The 19909-nt window shown below is 46.5% G+C and overlaps 2 protein-coding genes across 3 annotated transcripts; one reads left to right on the top strand and one right to left on the bottom strand.

Annotated features, from left to right (window-relative positions):
* Position 1: 1 nt before the first annotated feature.
* Positions 2 to 9102, bottom strand: ZDHHC16 (zDHHC palmitoyltransferase 16). Of its 2 annotated transcripts, XM_019636552.1 has the most exons (12): positions 8902 to 9102; positions 5764 to 5806; positions 5272 to 5519; positions 4922 to 5116; positions 4687 to 4775; positions 4285 to 4313; positions 3541 to 3674; positions 3358 to 3405; positions 2433 to 2518; positions 1668 to 1791; positions 1384 to 1454; positions 2 to 581 (listed from the first exon to the last, which is right to left on the bottom strand). In XM_019636552.1, the coding sequence occupies exons 3-12, from the start codon at positions 5512 to 5514 to the stop codon at positions 467 to 469; spliced, it is 1134 nt and encodes a 377-aa protein (XP_019492097.1). In that variant the 5' UTR covers positions 5515 to 5519; positions 5764 to 5806; positions 8902 to 9102; the 3' UTR covers positions 2 to 466. The 2 variants fall into 2 exon arrangements, with proteins under 2 accessions (XP_019492097.1, XP_019492098.1); XM_019636553.1 differs by lacking the exon at positions 3358 to 3405 and having other exon boundaries at positions 8902 to 9101.
* A 117-nt stretch (positions 9103 to 9219) lies between these two features.
* On the top strand, positions 9220 to 15935 carry EXOSC1 (exosome component 1). The gene is made up of 8 exons (XM_019636234.1): positions 9220 to 9305; positions 9414 to 9529; positions 11386 to 11460; positions 13560 to 13648; positions 14392 to 14425; positions 14907 to 14957; positions 15089 to 15173; positions 15512 to 15935. The coding sequence occupies exons 1-8, from the start codon at positions 9275 to 9277 to the stop codon at positions 15616 to 15618; spliced, it is 588 nt and encodes a 195-aa protein (XP_019491779.1). The 5' UTR covers positions 9220 to 9274; the 3' UTR covers positions 15619 to 15935.
* Positions 15936 to 19909: the final 3974 nt, after the last annotated feature.

Below are 19909 nucleotides of genomic sequence, written 5' to 3'. Positions count from 1 at the left end.
ATATTTTTAAAAATCAAATTCCTTTATTTTTTTCCCCTTCAGCAGCATGTGAGAAGTGGCAGTGACCTCAGCAGTAGGCCTGGTATCTTTGCCCTGTTGAGAAGCCAGGATCTCAGCTTGACCATTCAGGTGTTTTCTCAGGCAGCACGTGGAAGAGGTGGTGGCCAACCCCCAAGCTGTAATGCGGAGGCTGGGGTCAGCACCCGGCAAGGGTGCTAGCTGCCTGATCTCCAGTCTATGGCTGGAACTTCTGTTGGCCTGAGTAAAGGGACATCAGTCCTAGGATTTTTCCACCTCGTGCTTTGTTTCTGCAGCGGCCAGGAGATAGGTCCTTGAGTTGTCCTTGCATGGTACCCTAAGGCAGGCCCACTGGCTCTTTGCTCAAGATTCCAAAAAGCTACTCTTAGAGGCCCTTGAGACAACACAGGAAGCAGGGTGATGCTCAAGTTGTGGCTGACAATCCAGCTCACACTGCCATCACAGAGGCGGAGTGAGCGGTCACCCAGGGAGGGGGGTCCCAATTCATTCCATTCCCATGGGGCAGGTGACTGGAAGGTAACAGCACCCGAGTAAGCCAGTGCCTATGAGAGAAGAAAGAAATGTCTCTGAGTTCCAAGAGTTGTCAGGCTTCCTGATCCTCACTGCTCAGCAAGGATACATCAAGGTATCCTGAAGCTACCTTGGCATTAATCACAGATGTAACAAAAGTCCTATTTGTCCAAAAAATCTGCCCTCTAGTGCCTGGGAGGCCTTTAGAGCTAATCTTCTAAGGGGACACTGCAAGCACAGTGACAACCAGGAATGTAATGAGGATGGGAAATTGAGGTGGGCAGGTACGTATGGTCAGCTACCTATTACCGTCTCAGTCGTTGCAATTGGAAAAAGGATTTTCCTTTGTCTCTTGGGCTGAGGGAGCTAGCTTCATTTATTGTCTTAAGACCTCGGTCACAAAGATTACTTCAATCCCAGCAATTACTGGCTTGAACTCCAGACACTGCCATACAAATGAAAGGTGACTGGTGGCTGTCTAGCCTACGTAGAGGTCCCTTCTTGAGAACAGCTTTCTTGGGATTTCATTACGTCATCTGTATACCTTGTCTGCTACTTAAATCACACAATGCCGGCCTTATGCTCCTTTGGCTCAAATGAGCAATAATCTATTCCTAGAGTCTGCATTGTCCCAATATGGTAGCCACTAGCCACATGTGCCTTTTTAAATTAGTAAAATTAAATTAAAAATTGAGTTCATCAGTGCATTATCCACATTTCAAGTGCTCACTGGCCACGTGTGGCTGGCTAGTGGCTAATGTCTTAGCATAGGTATAGAACACCTTTCTCATTAGAACTCTGTTAGACAGCCTTGGTCTAGGTGTTTTACTTTACCTTCCTGTGTCCACACCCAGGAATAACTTCCAGTTGTCCAAGCAGCCGTAGTTGTAATGATTCCTAAAAACCTAGGGCCAAGAAAAACATAAGTTTCTACAAACCCCTTTTACTTAGTCCCCTTCTAATTTTTGAGCCTAAACTGGCTAAGCTAAAGCTCAGCTAGGCAAGTTCTGGCCTTTTATGATGCCTGCCCTAGTCGGCCCTGACCACGGCCTTGTTTATAGGATGGCAGGTTCAGTTGCCCACCCACAGCTCCATCCCCAGCCCTCAGTCCTACTCACTCTGCCCTTGGCCTGCAGCCGACGTCTCTCCTTCTTATTGATGTGCCTTTCGATACTAGTCTCACCTCGACTGATGAGAACAGCATGCCATACAGTTAGGGCACCGAGGGCAAGTGCCACAGAACTAAGAAAAGGGGCAAAGATTGATAGGTAGCTTAGAGGGGTAGAGGCTATGTCTGAAATTAAGCCGGGCAATAATGATTGGATAGGAACCTCTGCCTAAGTCTTATCTCCCAGCCTACACATCCCACGTGAAATTTTACTTCATTACATCTATAAAAAGCATCAATGAAAAAGCATGGACCAAGAATAAATTATGTGGAAAGGAGGGAGGGAATAAGTCTGTATTACTACTAAAAATATTCTGCATTTCTTAAAATACCCATGTTTGGGAGACACTAGGGGCTGGAATGGGATGGCATAAAATTCAGATTCCAGCTCTTACCATTCCTAGCTGTGTATCATGGAACAAAATTACTTCACCCCTCTAATAATTTTCCATTTTCCTCATCTATAAAATGTAGTCACCTACTGTTTAGGTAGGAGTTTAACTTACCTTGGCACATAACAAACACTCAATGCCAATATCCTTAGTGTTCCCTTCCCCAAAATGCTGAAAAAAAGTAAATGCTGACTCTCTGCCAACCTAAAATAGACTAAGAAGAGCAGCAAGCAGTTCATACAGGGATGGGCCGCTGTGGGGACCTGATAAGGTTTTTCTGAAGCTGCCCCTCCCATAAACTGTCAAAAATGAGAGTTCGATACCTGCACAGGAACCAGAGGTAGACAAGACTCTTGTGAGTCACTCTTTCTCCAAAGGAGAAGGTGGGTGGTGGGGTCTGGTGATAAGTCTGTTAAGACAAAAAAAACAGCCAAGTCTGGCTCATCTGCTCTGCTGGTCTCCACCAGAGCCCCCAGCACCTTCAGGCAGGGAAGTGATCCAAGCCCAGGATGAGAAAATAGGGGTGAAGCCACAGAGGAGTCAGGGGAGCAGCCAGATGGGCAAGACCAAGCCCAGCGGCATCATCATGTGGACAAACACTGGGCAGAGCAGGTCTGAACAGGATGGCAAAGCACAGGAGGACTGACCCTGGGCCGTTAGATCTGACAACACAAATGGGGCTCCAGGGGAAGCCACGCCACTCCCCAGCTAGAACTCCTTCACCATGTGGCTGCAACCCCTAAGAGAGGACCAGACCCACACCCACAATGGAATGAAAGCCAGGGGCAGAACTGGGAGCTCCGCTAAGAACCAAAAGGGCAGCAGAGGTACATTCATTAGCCTAGATCTGCTCAGAGTAAGGAGTCCTAAAACTCCAAGGGAGAAGGAACGGTGCACACAGACCAGGAGTGAAGATGATCTGACTAGACCAGCCTGATCTGTGTCCCCTGGAGCCCCTGTACACAGACTGACATAGACTCCTTGCTGCTCAGGCCATCACCAAGGCAGAGTCCTTGCTCAGCCCAAAGAAGGTGATAATAGGATAGAGCCAAAAACTCATATACTAGGGACTTCCGGCCTGCCCCTAGGCCACTTAGTCTGACAGACTCTCAGAACACCCTTGATCCAGTCTCAAGCAGCCCCTCAGCCAGTCTCTACAACTCAACCAACAGGTGGGCCCCAGTTGCCTGAGCAACTCTATACCCCCTGGCCTGAGCAGCAGGAGGCAGTGGGGTGGGGACGGCCCACCTGGTTGGCAACCGCCTGTAGTTTGTTCTTGTCGAGCTGTTTCATTTTCTAAGGGGATGGAAAACAGTGCTGGTTATACTCTCAAGCCTCCAGCATGGAGGTGCTATCAGCCCCTCTCCTTAGGGACAGATTCCACACCTCAAGTGCTCTCTACTGAGCTGCCCTGCTCGTAACTGGGCTCACCTCGATGGCAGCGTAAGCCTCCCGGAAGAGGTCCCAACTTCCGTAGCTGCAGTAGACACATCCCAGAGTCATGAAGAAGCAGAAGGAGAAGAAGTACCGATGGTTATAGTGGCCCACACAGTTGTTCAGCCAGGCTGGTGGGGGAAGGATTAAGGACAAGATCAAACACACAACTTGAGGGTATGTCCAGGCCTTTCGGGTTCATCCTTGCTTCGTGACGACATCATCCAATACCAGGGCTTCCGGTCACCAAAAACTATTTTCCAAAGGCAGGAAAATATGGGACTTTTCCAGAGGTTGAGGTGAAAGTATTAAAAAGCTTTTCAGAGCCCTCACAAGTCCCAGCAGGAAATCACGAAAACGGAAATCCTTCATTAAAATGAATCTGCCAGTACTTCACCCTAGCTGGGGTTAACCAGACATCTGTATGGGGCCAATGGTTTTATCTGGTACCCCCAGAGGACAACCAATGAAGCCCAAACATCTCTTTCCATCCAACAGATGCTAGCATGACAGTCTACAAAAGAACAGATGTCTTGCTCCAAGGAGATCTGTCCCAGGCCTGTAAGCATCCTGCTTCCCCCAGCAGGGTCCGCCCCACAGTTCCTCTTCCACTAACTTCTCATGAGCCCAGTGTTCTCTGCAGGGAGATGCTAGAAGCCTTAGTTTTGTGGCCCTTAACCCTGTGCAGTGCTCTGGAGCCAAAGAAGGTGGCCTCAGGCAGAAGAGATAATAAAAGGATACGGCAGTGATGGTCCATCTTCAGCACACACCTGTGAGGGAGGGACACAGGCTCTGTTACGGTGGCCAAGGTTCTTGAGATGTCAGTGCCAATCCTTTCCTACAAGGACCAGCATCCTGCTGAGGTGGAAAGGGCACAGACTTTGAAGACAGCCAGGCCTTGCTTCAAACCCTGCTTCAATGGCTACATGATAACGAGACAAGGTAACATCTTTCTGAACCTTAGTTTCCCAAGTGGTGATAATGCCTAACTCAGGATCATCCTGAGGTATGACACAGAGGGCACACTGCCTGGCACATGACAGGTGCTTCATAAATGTCTTTAACTCCAGGTCTAGGTTTTGCCCTAGGGCTACAACAAAAGGGCCACAGCTGGGGTTCACAGAGAGCAAAGCCAAGACCCACCTATTGCAGATGCTGCAGTGGTGTGTTCGGGCTGGCTTGGGGTAAATGCACTTCTTACAGATGGAGACTGTGGCGATATCATTCCTGCCCTGTGCAAAGAAAGAGAAGTATGAAAACTGAGGCAGCATGAGTTTCAAACCTCAAAAGACACCAAGGCACTCTCCCTCCCCACTCCTGGGCCAAGCTCCCATGGCCTGCAGTCCTTTCCCTCCTCCAAGCCCCGGTGGGGACCCACCTGGGGTGGATATCCAGGTGGAGTGGTGATGGCCTGGTAGTAATGAAAGACGATGAGGATCAGATTCCAGTGACTATAGAAGAAATGCCAGCAGAGTCGTGGGACTGAGTAGGTTCGGAGGATGAGGGGCAGGATACATAGGTAGGCGATGGCCACAATGGAGCTGGTCAGCACAATCACCAGCACCACAAACACCTGCCAATACCAGGGAGGTTAGGGAGATGCAGCGAGAGAGCTTGCTAACACCCACAGTAACTCAGAAATGTCCCTGGGATAGGGCCTGGTGTGGGTCCATCAGACACATGTCCCTCTACTACCCCAAAACATTCCTCTTTCTGAGCATCACTCACCACTCCACACCAGCGGATCACGTTGTCCACTAGCCAGTAGATGGGCTCAAAGGCAGCATCAACAGCAGTGTCACCGCCCCCGAAGGAGTTGTAGATCAGGGAGCGCACGCAGACCTTGCCATAGCGCCAGCGCTGCACCAGATCCCGGAGCAGAGGGGGACAGCGGCGCCTGGTGCCCAATAGCAGAAGCAGGCGCAGGCAGAGGCGGGCGGGGCCCAGCAGCAGGCTCCGCTGGCCCTGCATGGTTCCTAGAAGAGCACACCTTTGTAAGTGCCCAGCCTGGGTCCTGTCCCTCCCTATCCCACCAATGGGGAGAGCCTGAGCACCAGCTGAGAGGCAAAGACCTAAGACTGAGGCCCAGCTAGGCCAGTCATCAGCTGTGGGAAGTAGGAAAGTCACTTCACCTCTCTACAGAACGTGTGGTGCCAGTGTCCCAACCAGATCACAGGGAGTAGGGTCTGGAGGTTCTGAGCAGGCAGAAGTCATACTTACATTACACCATGTGGTTGCACAGCAAATCCAAGATGGTGCACACCTAGAGTAAAGGGCCACAGTAAGCAGGCGAAAGAGAAGGAGGCAGCTCTGCCAACGTAGGGTCTTTGGAGTTGTCTGTGTAGCCGGACCACCGGAGCACAGCCAACGTACACAAAACTGCCCACTGTGTCTCTGTGGGCATGGCCACAGTAGCAGGGGTTTCCCGGGTCCTTACCTGTCCTAGCCCTTCGACCTACTTCCTAACAACTGCTCTTCACCCAGGAACAACCCGGGGGGTGGGGGAGGGACTGCATAGCGTGTGGACCCTGCACCTCACTCTTCCCTGGCGCTAAGGATCCTTCCTACTCTGTCTGGACTGACATTACATAACCAACCTGGTAGTACGGAGTGTCTCCTGTCACAACAGCTCAGCTGCCCCTTGCATGACATAAGATGCTTTGTCTCAATTCCAGTCCCAGCCCCACCCCAAAGATACAGAAGCCAAGACAACTTTGGGTATTCAGAGCAGAATAACAGCGCAGACGGGAGGGGCGGGGGGGGGGGGGGGGCTCCATGCCGTGGCTCATGAAAACCACAAGGCCTGCCCTTGCAGCTGAGTCGCTCCTGCCCTGTTCTAGCTACGCTCAAGAGCCTTCTCCACGGCTGCTGCTCTTGGCCCCAATCTTCCCTTTCATCCCTTTTAGGTGATTTCTACCTCATCCAACAGCCGTGGGAGGCCAGCTGCCCAGGCAATGCCCACACAGAAGGCAGATTCCTTCAATGACCGTCTCCTCATTCTGCAGATTAAAGTCCTTACTAGAAAAGAAATTACCTGATTTTCCCCTAGGACAGAGTACTGTCCTCAGCAACTCCACTGACTTATTTAACAGGCAGCTCAAAACCCAGCAGAAACTGGAGGAGGCTGCTCCACTGTAGGGATGGTTTCAGTTCAGTAACTGGAGCAAGGTACTCTCCTTGCATCCTGGCTCATCACCACAAGAGGCCTTTCAAAGAAGACCTTAATTACCTCCTTCCACAAGCCCTGTAACGACCTAAGGGAAAAAGAAATCCAGCGGACAAGGCCAGCAGAGAAAGAGAAGAAAGACAATTCAGTGGGGACCTAATCTCAGCACCAGGATAAAGAAACTGGCCATTCCCATATCACCTCCTAGGAGCTAGAGAGTTAAGAAGCAGTGAAGAAGGGAGAAAAAGGAAAAGCTCAGACTTCCTACCTCCTTTGAGTTGGACTCCTATTGTTTGGAACCATGATCTGGCTTAAAACATGAATTTTCAAAACAGTATATATGGCCACTACAATCAAACGTTTAAAAGTGGGACAAAACATTTTACCCCACAACAAATCCAAATGACTTAAGATTGTCCACACCACTGTTCATTCCCTTACTATGGCTAATGGAGAGTTTCCTACCTGCTAAAATACTTTGTATAGCAATAGCTTGCAAATAAGATGCATTCCTCACCTGTAGTAAACACAAATTATATGCCATCTCTTCTGTCTACAAAAAAAACCCCCAAAAATTTCCTTCCCAGATTCTCCACTTTTTTTTGTTTTTTTTTGTAAACCACCTCCAGAATCCCTGAGCTCTACAGGAAATGCCTGCCCCAAGGACTGGACGTACCAACTCTCATCTGCCCCATAACTTGACTACTTAGGGTTCAATTCTGCCCGTAAGTGGTTCTGTGATCTTGGACAAATCACCAAATCCTGCCGGGACTCAATTTCCTTGTGTTACCATTCAGTGAGGAGATGGAAGTAAATGGCTAAGGTCCCTCCAGTTCTAACCCTTTATGATCCCATAGGTATGCTTGGTAAGGTCTAAATGAAACATCTGTAAAGTGCTTAGCATGATACCTGGCTCATGGACGTACGTGCTCAATAAATACTTGTTGAATGAATGACCTGAGATGCAGAAGTGGAGAGGCTGGTCAGGTGTCTGTCTGTCCTACAAATAACAGCCAAGGGCATTCCTGCCAATGGGGTAACATTTAAATAAATGTCTCCTGCTGCTATTCTTTATTTTTAGAATCATAGCCCTTAAGAGCTAGAAAGCATTTTAGATAACAAGTCCAACCAAAAATCAACCCACACATGTAAACAGAAAGCTTGTAGATGCAGAGCTACAGATCAGATTTGAGTGAACAAGGTCTCAAGCCAAGGCCCCACTCATTTTAGTTAGTGGGGTTTGGGCAAGCCAGGGAGATATACAGTCCATGGGGCCACAACTGAACTTACGGAGTTTTCCTCTCAGGACACTGAGTTAAAGCAGAACTTGAAAAATTGTGACGGGGGTGGTGAAGAGTGGGTACCAGAGTGAAACGGGGAAGAAAAAAGAGCAAAGCACAGCTTCACTATCATCCCAAGTACAAGCCCTGAACACTCTGATCCCTTAGTAGGAGCCACAGGCCATATTGCCATCTGCCACCAGATTAGAGGGGATTGCAGACCACGGCACTCTCCTCTTCCCAAGGCTCTAAACCACCATCTGTTTCCCATGGGGAAGTGGGATTGGAGGCTGGCGGCTTACACGGGGGAAGAAGGGATTCCAAAAGCCACCAGAAGGCAGAGGAAACTGATGCAAGTCGTGACAAATCTCATCTGGACAAAGATGCTGCTCTCAGGATGTTGGCAATCTCAAGCAGTACGTGTCAACCATCAGTAAGAGCAACATTTTATTCATGTGCAGACTTCCCTTTCGGACTAACATGCTGGGAAGAGAAAAAGTTAAGGAAGGGCCCACACGACTCTTGAAAGGATACGACTGTAAGATCGGAAGCTGCAACCGGGTAAAGCTTTTATTTCTCAATGAGGGCGGTATGGCCAAAGTGCGATGGACTGGAAGTCAAAAAACTTGGGTTCCGGTTTGGGCTCTACCTTAAACTACCTTCGAGACATTGGACAATTCAAATCCTATTTCTGGATCCAAGTTTGCAAATCTGTGAAATGGACAAGATGGGCTGGTCGGCCTCCTTTCAGCCTCGCGCGTTACGGCTGCCCGGAGGGCACAAAAAGGGCACGGACGTGCACGGCTAGGCGAGGAGACAGCAGGAAGCCGGGCTCACGATAAGGCCCGGAACAGGGCCCACCCTGGAAAAAGGGACAGGACTGGGGAGTAAAGGCCGCGGCTTCGCTCTTACCTGCCACCTGCCGACTCCCCAATCAGCCAAAACGCGCCCGCGGCCTCGGCTCACCGCCACCCCCTCCAGCTCGGCGCCCCACGGCAGCCCGGCTCAATCCAACCAACCATGGCCCGCCGCCCACAGAGCCAGCCTGCAGACCCGGACCCGCCGCCAGACCATCCTCAGCCCCAGGCGCAGGCGCACGCGTTCCCGGAGCTCCTCCCCCGGACTCGGCCCGGGACAATCTGGGTAATGTAGTTTACCCCTCGAGAAGGCCGTCCCGGAGGTCACGTGACAAGAGCACCAATTGGTGCGTTTCTTACTTAGAAACTGGATTTGGGCCAATGAGAAGCCGGCTTCGTTTTTCTCGGGACTTGGGGCATTGGCAGCCATGGCGCCACCCGTGAGGTACTGCGTCCCCGGTAAGTGAACAGTGCCCATAGCGAATCCTGGATAGGGACATAGGAAGGAAGGCTGGATGGCCAATAGGTCCTGGGCACCCGTGGCTGATGCAGCGTTTATTTCTGCAGGCGAACGTCTGTGTAACTTGGAGGAGGCCAGCCCAGGCACCGGCACTTACACCCGGCACGGCTACATCTTTTCGTCGCTTGCTGGTTGCATGACAAAGAGCAGCGAGAACGGCGCGGTAAAGGAGGCTTCTCATCTCTGTCTGTCCGTTAGGCTGCCTTTGATTTCGCATTGCTTAGGCAGGGCCACTGCGGACGCGTCTTTAGTGCTTCAGTAGAAGAGTTGACCTCTTAAGTTTCTTCCAGCTGTGGTCCCTGCTGCTGGGCACTTAGCCAGCACAGACCATTGTATTGGTCATGCTTGGTTGTGTTGCTTGACACTCAGGGAAGCAAGTTGGGGGAAGAGCAGAGCTCAGCCCTGCAGTTAGCTGAATCCTGTCTGAATATCACCTACCTGTTTGGCTTCATCCATATTCCCACCTCACTCTGCAATCTAGTCAGTCCTATGAAGAGGTTTCTTTCAGTGTCGCTGATGCGCCAGGTTCTCTCCTACCACAGAACCTTTGTCCAAACGCCATCTGTCTGGAACACTCTCCTCTCGTCCTTAGACTCTTTAATCTCTACCTATCCTTCAGAGGGCCTCTCTAAATCTCACTTTCTCAGAGCAGCCCTCCTAGACTCATTAGCTGAAGAAAGGGATTTTGTTTTTTGTTTATTGTGTGTTTCGTTAAAACACAATGAATTTTATTCCTTTCCTTCCAAGCACTTAGCTCAGCATATAATTAAACACTCAGTTCCCCAGTAGACTCTTCCCCTACTAGACTGAAGATCCGTGAAAGCAGGCCTTACCACCATATCTCAGAGACTACCACAAGGTAACTGTTCCATAATCATTTGTTGAATGCATTAGTAAAACTATCCTTCCTAGTGCTGGAGGCTGATCTAGGATTAACTCAGGATCAGATAAGCAGACTTTGAAGGAGCAGCTTAAGGACAGGTAGCATAGTAGAAAGAGGATTCAGAATTAGAACACTCTTAGATGCTGGCTAACTAAACCTTGATTCTGCTTTAGGTAGGAAACAAATGCTCTGGCTTTCAGTTCTTCCTCATCTGTAAAATGAGAGGCTTTTTATTCAGTCAGTTTTGGGAATGTCCTTGACATTCTTCAGTTTGTTCATTTCATAGATACAGATATCTGTTGAGCATGTTCATGTGCCATGCTCAGTACTGACCTCTAAGGGTGTGGTAATGAGCCAAATGTACAAGGGGCACAGGCAAATTGTAAACAAATGTTCAAATACGATGACTACTTTAAAAGAATACTACAGGATACCGTGAGACCATGTCATAAGCAAACCCACCCTAGCCAGCGGAAGTGACATTTAACCCGAATCTAAAGAATATGTAAGAGTTGGGTGGGTGGGAGGACTCAGTCCTGGTGGAAAGAACAGGTTGAACAGAGATCCTGAGATGGGAAGAAATTTAATGAGTTGATGAAACTGGAAGAAGGCCAGGAGAGCTGAAGCATAGTGAACAAGGGAGAGAGTAATAAAAGATGAGGTTCAAAAATACTATCTGTCTTATTCCGATAGTCAATACCGTGCTCAAAGAGAAAATTCTACGTGTATTCCCTTAAACTAGAAGTAAACAAGTATGTCCACTGTTATATAGCATTTATTTAGAAATTCTAGCCTGTATAATAAAATGAGAAACAGAAGCAGTATAACTGGAGGAAAGAGTCAAATTATCCACGATTATAGGTCAATACTTGTGTTCCAAGAAATTCCAAGAAAATCAAAAACTTGTTAGAGCTAATCTGAAATGGTTAGATTATGTCTTCTAGCAGCATTCTTCCTGTGGCTCCTTGGCCTTCCTGTTTCCTAAAATTTCTAGGCTTTCTGCTCTAGGCTACAAATGAATTTATTCCACCTGCCCTCATGACTTCAACTAAGGCATTTTTGTATTACTCTTAAGCCACAAATAACTTTACCCAAGGCTTAGCTAGGATGCTCACGTTTTATTGTTTTCTTTGTAGCTTCCTGTCGTGTCTGTGATGAGAGAAACGGAGTCCCAATTACTGCCAGATGTGGGGGCTATTGTAACCTGTAAGGTAAGTTAGTCCTAACTTCCCTGCTTAGGACACCTGTCCAATGCTGAAGTCATGATCATTGTAGAACTGCACTGTTCAGTATGGTAGCCACTAGCCACATATGGCCATTTAAATTTAAGTAAATTAAAATTTGAAGTTTATTTATCAGTTCCACTAGCCACACCTCAAGTGCTTAATAGCCACATATGGTTAGTGGCCGCCATATTGGTGAACACAGAACATTTCTATCATCACAGAAAGTTTCACTAGACCAGCGGTTCTCAACCTTCCTAATGCCATGACCCCTTAATACAGTTCCTCATGTTGTGGTGACCCCCAACCATAAAATTATTTTCGTTGCTACTCTATAACTGTAATTTTGCTACTGTTGTGAATCGTAATGTAAGTATCTTTTTGTTTTCTGATGGTCTTAGGTGACCCCTGTGAAAGGGTCGTTCGACCCCCAAAGGGGTCGCGAACCGCTGCGTGACTAGACTGTGCTGGTCTTGAGCTTCTAGGATAATCATCAAGGTAGCCAAGTTCAGGCTTGCATAGTTCTTTCACAGAGCTGGTTCCCTGAGTATATATAGTTTTACCTGTGTCTGGGAAATAGGGGCACCAAAGGATGGTAAGGAGGCCTTTTTTTTTTTTTTTTAAAGATTTTATTGGGGCATTGGGGGAGGGGAACAGTGCTGGGGAATCGGGGGAAGGCGAACAGACAAGTTGCTGTGCTTTTGTTCTTCAGTCTAGTTGTGGAAATTGTCGCTTCACTGGCCCGTGTTGGTATTATCATTGCACTCTTCCCGAGTGAGGCAGATCGGTCGCCGGCCGCTCACAGCGGCTCTTGGCAGCTCACACCGGCTGCCGGCTGCTCATGCTGGCTGCCAGCCACATGGTAGCTCATGGCAGCCCACTGCAGCAGGGGCTGCAGCCTATACCGGCACCTCACAACAGCCCAGCTCCAGGTTGAGCAGTTGTTCAGCATCTTAGCTGTAGAGAGCAGTGTCACTGGCCCTCATATGGGATCCGAACCGGGGCTCTGCTACTCAAAGTTGGCGTCCCAAGCCAGCTCTTAACCAACATGCCACTTGGCCAACCTGGCCTTCTTTTTTTTAAAGATTTTATTGGGGAATTGGGGAAGGGGAGCAGCCAAATTGTTGTCCTTCAGTCTTAGTTGTGGAGGGTGCAACCAGCTCAGCTCCAAGTCCAGTCACCATCAGGCTGCCTATTGGCAGCTCACGGCTGAGAGGTGTCGTGTTCAATCTTAGTTGCAGGTAGGCGTAACCCATAATCCCATGTGGGAGTCGAACCGTTAACCTTGTTAGGAGCATGTGCTCTCACCAGCTGAGCCATCCTGCTACCTTTTGGCAGCTCATTGGCAGCTCAGCTCAGGCGCAGCTCACTGGCCCATGTGGGAATTGATCCGGCGATCCTGTTGCTCAGAGTTTGCGCTGTTAACCAACTGAGCCACTCGGCCGGCCCGCAGGAGGCCTATTTTTGAACATCTGAAATGAGACCTTTTTCTGCAGAGAAGCAAAAAAGGCTTTAATACTGTAGCATTTCTATTAAATGTAAAGACTTTTAGGATGTTTCATGGGAAGTACAAATTAATGCTGTAATGATCAGTAACTGTAATATATCATCCTACCCTCTACCAGGTTAAATTAACTTGGAGCTCTTGGTTTCTTTCTTTATAAGTTGCTCCAGCAGAAAACTTATGTGTAATTCCAAAAATAACTAAAGACACAGTAATCCAAATATTATGCAGCAGCTGAAACGTAGACTTAAATTCCGTCCACTATACAGGCCTGTGTTAAAGGTCTAGGTTTGCTCTAATGCCCTGTGTCTATCTATATATTTATTTATGTTAGACTTCTGTGTTTTTCAAATTTTTTCTAGACCATATTATTTCATTTGATTCCCACAGCAACTCACTTGGCCAGAGTGGCTCTTATTGCACTTCACATATATCACTTTTGCAGGGATAAGGAGGAGTTGACGTGGCTTAAATTCTCTGCTTAGGTTGCTTGGATGAAAATCCTGATGATTCCTAGTTTACTGCTGCCTCCTTGAGCTGACAACTGCGAACACTCTAAGCTGATCCTTTCTCTACTCCACAGGTCTCTAGCATCAATTCACGCTTCGCCAAAGTACACATCCTGTATGTGGGGTCTACACCACTGAAGAACTCTTTTCGAGGAACTATCCGGTAAGAAGTGTGCTTGTCTTCACACTTGCCTCAGCACCCCGAATGAGATTGGAATTTTTAGAAACAATTACAATTCGTGCTCCTGTGTATTTCTTTCCTCTTCGTGCTTTGATTCACCCAAGTAGTGTCCAAAGAAAAGACTAGAACGTATGAGTTAGGACAAAAGGAAAATAGTAATGAGATAGGGTATAAGAATAAAGCAAAAAGAATTGAGCCAAGCTGAAGGTTATCAAAATAGAAAGCATTTTAGGATGTACTTTCCTTTCTTGAATTTAATATAGATTAAACCCAAGGATTGTAAGACATTACAAAGGTTAGTGGGCGAAACGGTAGATTTTTTTTTTTCCTGTGGATTCTTCTTTGAGAAGGGACAAACCATTCTTACGAGACAGATAATTTAACTTCTGAGGCCCTTTCCTGCCTCATGATTCTGTGTGGTTCTATAGTGCTTGTGTCCAAGCCCTTCTAAAGCGGCAAAGTTCCTTATCCTTCGTGCCAGATCTGATCTGCTTTTCTCAAGTCAGAAATATTGATACCGCAGCTCTTTGTGATCCAAGAACAGGAAACATGGTTTTCCCCTCTGTGAAGCCCGGTGATGCTTCTCCACCCTGTTCCTCTGGGTGACAGCTGGGTCCCAATGACAACTTGTTCTCTCTGCTCTTGTAGCTCTTTGTCTGCTAGGCATGTGCAGGATAACTCTTTCTCACAGATAACTAATCTTTCTGTTAATTCTTTTTTTACAGCAAAGAAGATGTCCGAGCTACTGAAAAAGACAAGGTTGTTGGTTTTGTTTTGTTTTTTCCCCATGACTTTAATCTCAGTCCTTTTAAATTGCTGCAGTGAATTTCAAGATCTGTAGAAATGTGGAGTCCAAAGAATTTGAAGATGTTCCCTACTGGAAAATGGGGAGGGGACCTCACTGTCCCTATGATTTTTGTTCACTCTGTTGACCAGAGAGGGGCTAGTTTACTCTTTGCTTTGAAGCCAGGTATTTATTCATTGCTAGTCCCTCAGACTTATTCAGGACCCTTTCAGAGCCAATGATAGTACCTTTTGCCCAAATCAGATTCCTGATCAGGGTACTGGATTCAAAGTCTTTCATTTATATGATGATGCTGTAGAAGCAATAAAAGTCGTTATTAACTTGAGTGATGATGTCTACCCTCTGGCATTAGAAAGTAGACTGGCTGTACTAGAGGGGTTAATAGTTTCATGTAGGCCTGATTAGACCTTTAACTTAACACTCCTTTCTTTACAGGTTGAAATTTATAAGAGCTTCCGCCCAGGTGACATTGTCTTGGCCAAAGTGGTATCCTTTATTCTCAGCAGACTTGTGGTCCTTTGTCAAAAGAAGACATGGAAGTAGAGAAACAACCGAAGTGGCTCTGGGAGGGAAGACTTACAACCCTTCATTTTCCTTCACCAGTGTTACGTGACTAGATCTCACTAGGTGACGCACAGTCCAACTACCTCCTGACCACTGCTGAAAATGAGCTAGGAGTGGTGGTGGCCCACAGCGAATCAGGTGAGTTGGTCTACGTTTCCAATGCTTACCTTTCCCTGGGACTCAGGGTTTGGGATTACTCCATTGTTTTCCCTCGTTTAATAATTATTTAGGAAGCAATATGAGTGTAGATACCTACTACTGAGAGTGTAATAATTCTCCTTATATAAATCTAACGAAAGGGGAATAACTCCTACTTATCTTTCCATAAGTCAGTGGAATAAACAAGGGGTTTTTTCTGTGTGAGGTGAAGTTTACTAGGTAGCTTGGTGACACTTCAGTTCATACCCAGGTGAAAAGAGAAGGATCTCAAGTAAATCTGTGGGGTGCCAACTCCAACACCAGCTCTTCCCTTTTAGGTGTCCAGATGGTTCCCATCAGCTGGTGTGAGATGCAGTGCCCTAAGACCCACACTAAAGAATTCCGGAAAGTGGCCCGAGTACAGCCCGAATTCTTGCAGACCTAAGAAGCCACATTTTAGCCCAAGGAGGGGGTTAACCTGTTTCCAAGAGTACATGTGTGAAAATAACAGTAAGATGCCAGTATCTTGATTCAAACACCTGGCGTCAGCCAGCAACCACCTCTAGAAAAGTCTGCCAGAAACTTACTCTGTAGGTGGAACATTTTGTTTGTGAGCCTTTCCATGGATTTCATTCACTTGAGTGATAATTTCTCTCCGTAAAGTGTATAATGTTGGAAATAGCCAATTCCTTCTGACAGTCTTATAAATACGTATTTTTTTGCTGTGACAAAGAAAATATTTTTATTAAAAAGATTTTATGGTTTCTGTTGTCTTGAGTAGGGAAAGGAATCTAAACTCTGTCGTGACATTTGGATCAGGGGTTTGCGTGATGGCACCCATTAACTGAGGTGTCAAGTGCGTGCTTGCTCTGGACAAAGCCTAATCTCTAATTTTCTTATATTTTTTATGTTCTTTTAAGTACTTCCTATTGAGTACTTACTATATGCCAGGCGCTTTGTCAAACACTTTATATACATTCCCTCATTTAGAGAGATTATGGTTTAGTGAAAATTATAGGACACTTGGTGATTCAGGTAGCATGTGAGTAGTTCTGAAAGTAACTTGGTAAACATAGTGTTACTGATACAACGGGTGCTCCAGGAAATGTTTTTGAAATCTAAATTGAAAAGAGGGACATAGCACTATCATGACGAGGTGGCCAAGAAAGGATTTGTGACATGAGGTAAAAGGAATTAAAGAACTTAGATAAATGAAGTAAAGATATTGAAAGCAGAGCGAGAAGCTAGAGCAAAGGGCCGAAGCAGGAATGAACACAGGAGTTTGAAAATAAGGAGAGCCCGAGGGTTAAGCATGGAGAGGTGCAGAGCGACTGGGAGGAGTGGTGAGTCACGAGGTGTCGCTTCTTGAGGTGTTATTCAAGGAGCCCACGTCATCTGTGTGTAGTGACAGTGGTTGAGGGTGAGCTTTGGAGTCAGCCCACCTGGGTTTGCATCCCCTCACTCTGGCCTTGAGCAGGTGAGGTTGTTTTGGATTTTTAATTGAAAATTTTATTGAGATAATGGTGGGGCCACATTGCAGCTTTAAGAAATAATAGAGAGATCCCTTGTACACTTTGTCCAGTTTCCCCCAGTGGTGACATTTGCAAAATTATAACAATCAGGATGTTGACATTGATACTTGAGCAAGTTATTTTTATTTCTTTAAGTCTGTTTCCTTATCTGGAATAGTGTGACTTCATAGGATTATCGTGAGGAGGAAATGCATAGAAGTGCTCAGTACATCCCACTATTATTGTCATGTATTATTACATCTGATTGCCTCCTATGAAGTATCTACTAAATGTCAGGCCATATGCTGGACACTCAGATGTAGTTTTGTTTAATCAGTCCCCTACTGATAGGCATTTTAAAACTTTACAGATTTTTCTTTTTCAATGCTACAGAGAAAAGCCCTCTACTATATATCTTTGTGCAGGCCTATGGTTCTTTTACAGAACGGATTTCTAGAAGTGGAATGCTGGGTCAAGGAATACGCGCATTTCAGTTTTGGTTAGATTCTATTGCCATGCAGAAAGATGTTACCAGCTGGTTCACTCAACAACAGTGTTAGCCATTTTACTGATCTGGGAACTTCACAGCGACCCTGGAAAGGAGCCATCATTTCCATTTCACAGAGAAGTAAACTAAGGCTTAGAAAAATTAACTTGCCCTAAGTCACACAGATATCAAGTGGAAGAACAGTGTTCAAATGTTCACCATATTGTTTGATCACACCTCATAATTTCAGACAGTAATTTTAAAATAGTGTCTTAAAGAACATTTGAAATAGATTATAGCCTTCTCTGATCTACTGCAGGCCAGGCTAGGTGTTCTCATCCTTAACCATCCAATAGTATTCCAAGTTAGTTATGTGCCTGCCTCCCTACTAGCCTGAGCAGGATTCTCTTATCTATCTTTCAATCTCCAGTTCCTGGTACTGTGACTAACACATAGCAAATGCTTAATAAAAAATTTTTTAGCGTATACTCAGCTGACTGAACAGCTGTGCCCAAACAGTGATGCTTAGTGATAGTGGTATTTGCTAATCTGAAATTGGTTTTAGAAACAAGGATATTCTTTCTGTGCCTTGGAATAGTGTTTCTCAGCCAGGGCTAGGTAAACTTCAAAACTGCCTGTAAAGCTTTAAAGGAAGGAAGGCGGGGGACCAGGTTCCCTAGCTCTGCTCCTAAATCTCATGGGTGAACAAAGCAGATGGTTAGGTGTTTTTCCAGCTCCACGGGAGATTCTGATGTGCTATCCTGGCTAAGCACTGTCTCTGAGGGGCAGTTGTTGGCCTCCTAGTAGTAATGGTGAATGATGCTGGCTCTCTGCTATTTTCCTGCCCAGCCAGCAGTTCTAGTCAGAACCTCTTTTAAGTTGCAAGGAATGGAGCCTGGTGTAAACTCAGAGATGTCCAGACAGTAACATAAATCCAAGCTGATCCGGTCTGACTTGGGTCAAGAGCACTTGATCAAACAAAATTACCAACTTGGTCTGAGTCAGTACAGGCTAAGGAAACTAACATCCTGGCATCAGGCTGTCGATGACTTAAATTACCAAAGGTCTTCCCAGGGCTACTGTAGATCAGATAAAAAACGAAACTTAAAAAACAAGATGCTTGAAAGTATTTGAAGTTTAGAATAAGGACCTTGATTTAGTTGAACTAGCATCCTTCTTCAGGGTTTCGGTATTTAACAGTGTACCTCCTGGCAAGGCACATTTTGGCTTGTTTCCTTTTCCGTAAACTGAGGATACCGGCTTTGAGAGGTTGTCAGGACTAGATCTTTTTGTGTGTACTGTGCCTCATCAATGGCTGGGACAGAGGAGCTTCATAAGAGCTTAACAGAGGTTACTTCTTCCTAAGAGAGAAAGGCCTTATGGGCTTTCTGACGTTCCAGTGACCTTTTCCAACCTTAGAGAAACGGTAAACATGAGCGATGCCCCTCCCAATTGTGTATATAACGGAATTATACTCCTTTCCTCCTGGATCAAGTCATTTTATGAGGTTATGTGTAATTTCTGAGGATGTTAGTTAGTTGACTAACGGGGGGCTAAAACTTCAGGGGCCAAAAAAGAAAGGTGTGAATCAAGTCTACAAGCTACTAATAGAAAAGGATGGGCTTTTTAAAAAATCTGGTGAAGGCTTTCCCTTACTCTAAAGAGGGCATTAGAGTTTCAGAATTTGATTTTCCAGTCAAGGGGTATCCAGGAACCAGCAACACCGAGCAAGAACTGTAGAGAGGCAGCAGGCGTGGAGAGCACAGCCAGACTTGCCCACCTCCACCAAGCTCTCCATCCCGAGCTGGAAAACCAGGTGGTGTCAAGTTGTGCCTGTTGTCCTGAAGCTCTTAATCTGTCACACAAGAACTTTGGGTAATGAGAGACATTTCAGGTTGAATGTTCAAGATGATTTCCTCAGGCAAGAGACACTACACATCACACGAGAGTGTATTGCACATCACTCCTTTATTATACTGATCTGGACAAAAGATTTATGCTCAAAATGCATACTGGACCCCAGTGGCAGGGCCAAGCAACTGGAATGTGATTCAGAAATCAGACAAATCAGACACAGTGAAAGACACACTTGGACATGATTAAGAGACTTCACTGCCCTAAAACAGTAAGGCAGGGGAGGGATTCTAAAACACACAGCAGTGTGAACTCCTACACCTTACAAGTCGAGGAGCTTATCCCAGTGGTGTGAGGAATGGCTTATTTTGTGAAGACCACGTGTGGGAATATTTCAACTGCCACGAGAAACCCCAAAAGGGTTTTGGTTTCGCGTCATTTTGTATATACTTTTTTTTTTTTTAAAGTAAATGTAACACGTAAACATTCTGGATTGATCCCCGTCTTCTGAAGCCAGGTATTCTGGGGTCAGGGAGGAACTACTTTGCTTGAATCATCATGCATTCATCTTCCACTGGAATGACTAGAGCCCCCCCCCCGTCACCTGACTACACAATAGCACAGGTCTGGACACAGATAGGCTCTCCCGCCTATCCTCACTGCTCATTTCTTAGCATGGCTCCTCCCTAGCCCCTACTCAAGCAGGTGCTTAGTAAGAAACCCAAGTCACTAACTTACAGCTTTCTTAGATAAGAGTCTTCCCTTGGCTTAACTGAGGACCCATGCCCTAGAGGTGCATTCTGACTAGACCGTATGAGGGAGTGGGTGCAAGAGACAAAATGGCTAAAACAAAGTTGGGAGTCACTGGTCCCCAACTGCAGCTA

The sequence above is a fragment of the Hipposideros armiger genome, unplaced genomic scaffold (assembly GCF_001890085.2).
Source record: "Hipposideros armiger isolate ML-2016 unplaced genomic scaffold, ASM189008v1 scaffold_28, whole genome shotgun sequence".
Taxonomy (NCBI): Eukaryota; Metazoa; Chordata; class Mammalia; order Chiroptera; family Hipposideridae; genus Hipposideros; species Hipposideros armiger.
This window is presented reverse-complemented; position numbering and strand designations above follow the sequence as displayed.

What these genes read in the sequence shown, in the direction of transcription:
- ZDHHC16 (XM_019636552.1), bottom strand. Translation starts at nt 5,514, where the DNA reads ATGCAGGGCCAGCGGAGCCTGCTGCTGGGCCCCGCCCGCCTCTGCCTG. An exon ending in AGGCTTACGCTGCCATCGAG is followed by an intron (nt 3,406 to 3,540) that starts GTGAGCCCAGTT and finishes CCATCCCCTTAG; the next exon opens with AAAATGAAACAGCTCGACAA. An exon ending in GGCTGCAGGCCAAGGGCAGA is followed by an intron (nt 1,455 to 1,667) that starts GTGAGTAGGACT and finishes TCTTGGCCCTAG; the next exon opens with GTTTTTAGGAATCATTACAA.
- EXOSC1 (XM_019636234.1), top strand. Translation starts at nt 9,275, where the DNA reads ATGGCGCCACCCGTGAGGTACTGCGTCCCCG. An exon ending in AGAGCAGCGAGAACGGCGCG is followed by an intron (nt 9,530 to 11,385) that starts GTAAAGGAGGCT and finishes TTTTCTTTGTAG; the next exon opens with CTTCCTGTCGTGTCTGTGAT. An exon ending in GAGCTACTGAAAAAGACAAG is followed by an intron (nt 14,426 to 14,906) that starts GTTGTTGGTTTT and finishes CTTTCTTTACAG; the next exon opens with GTTGAAATTTATAAGAGCTT.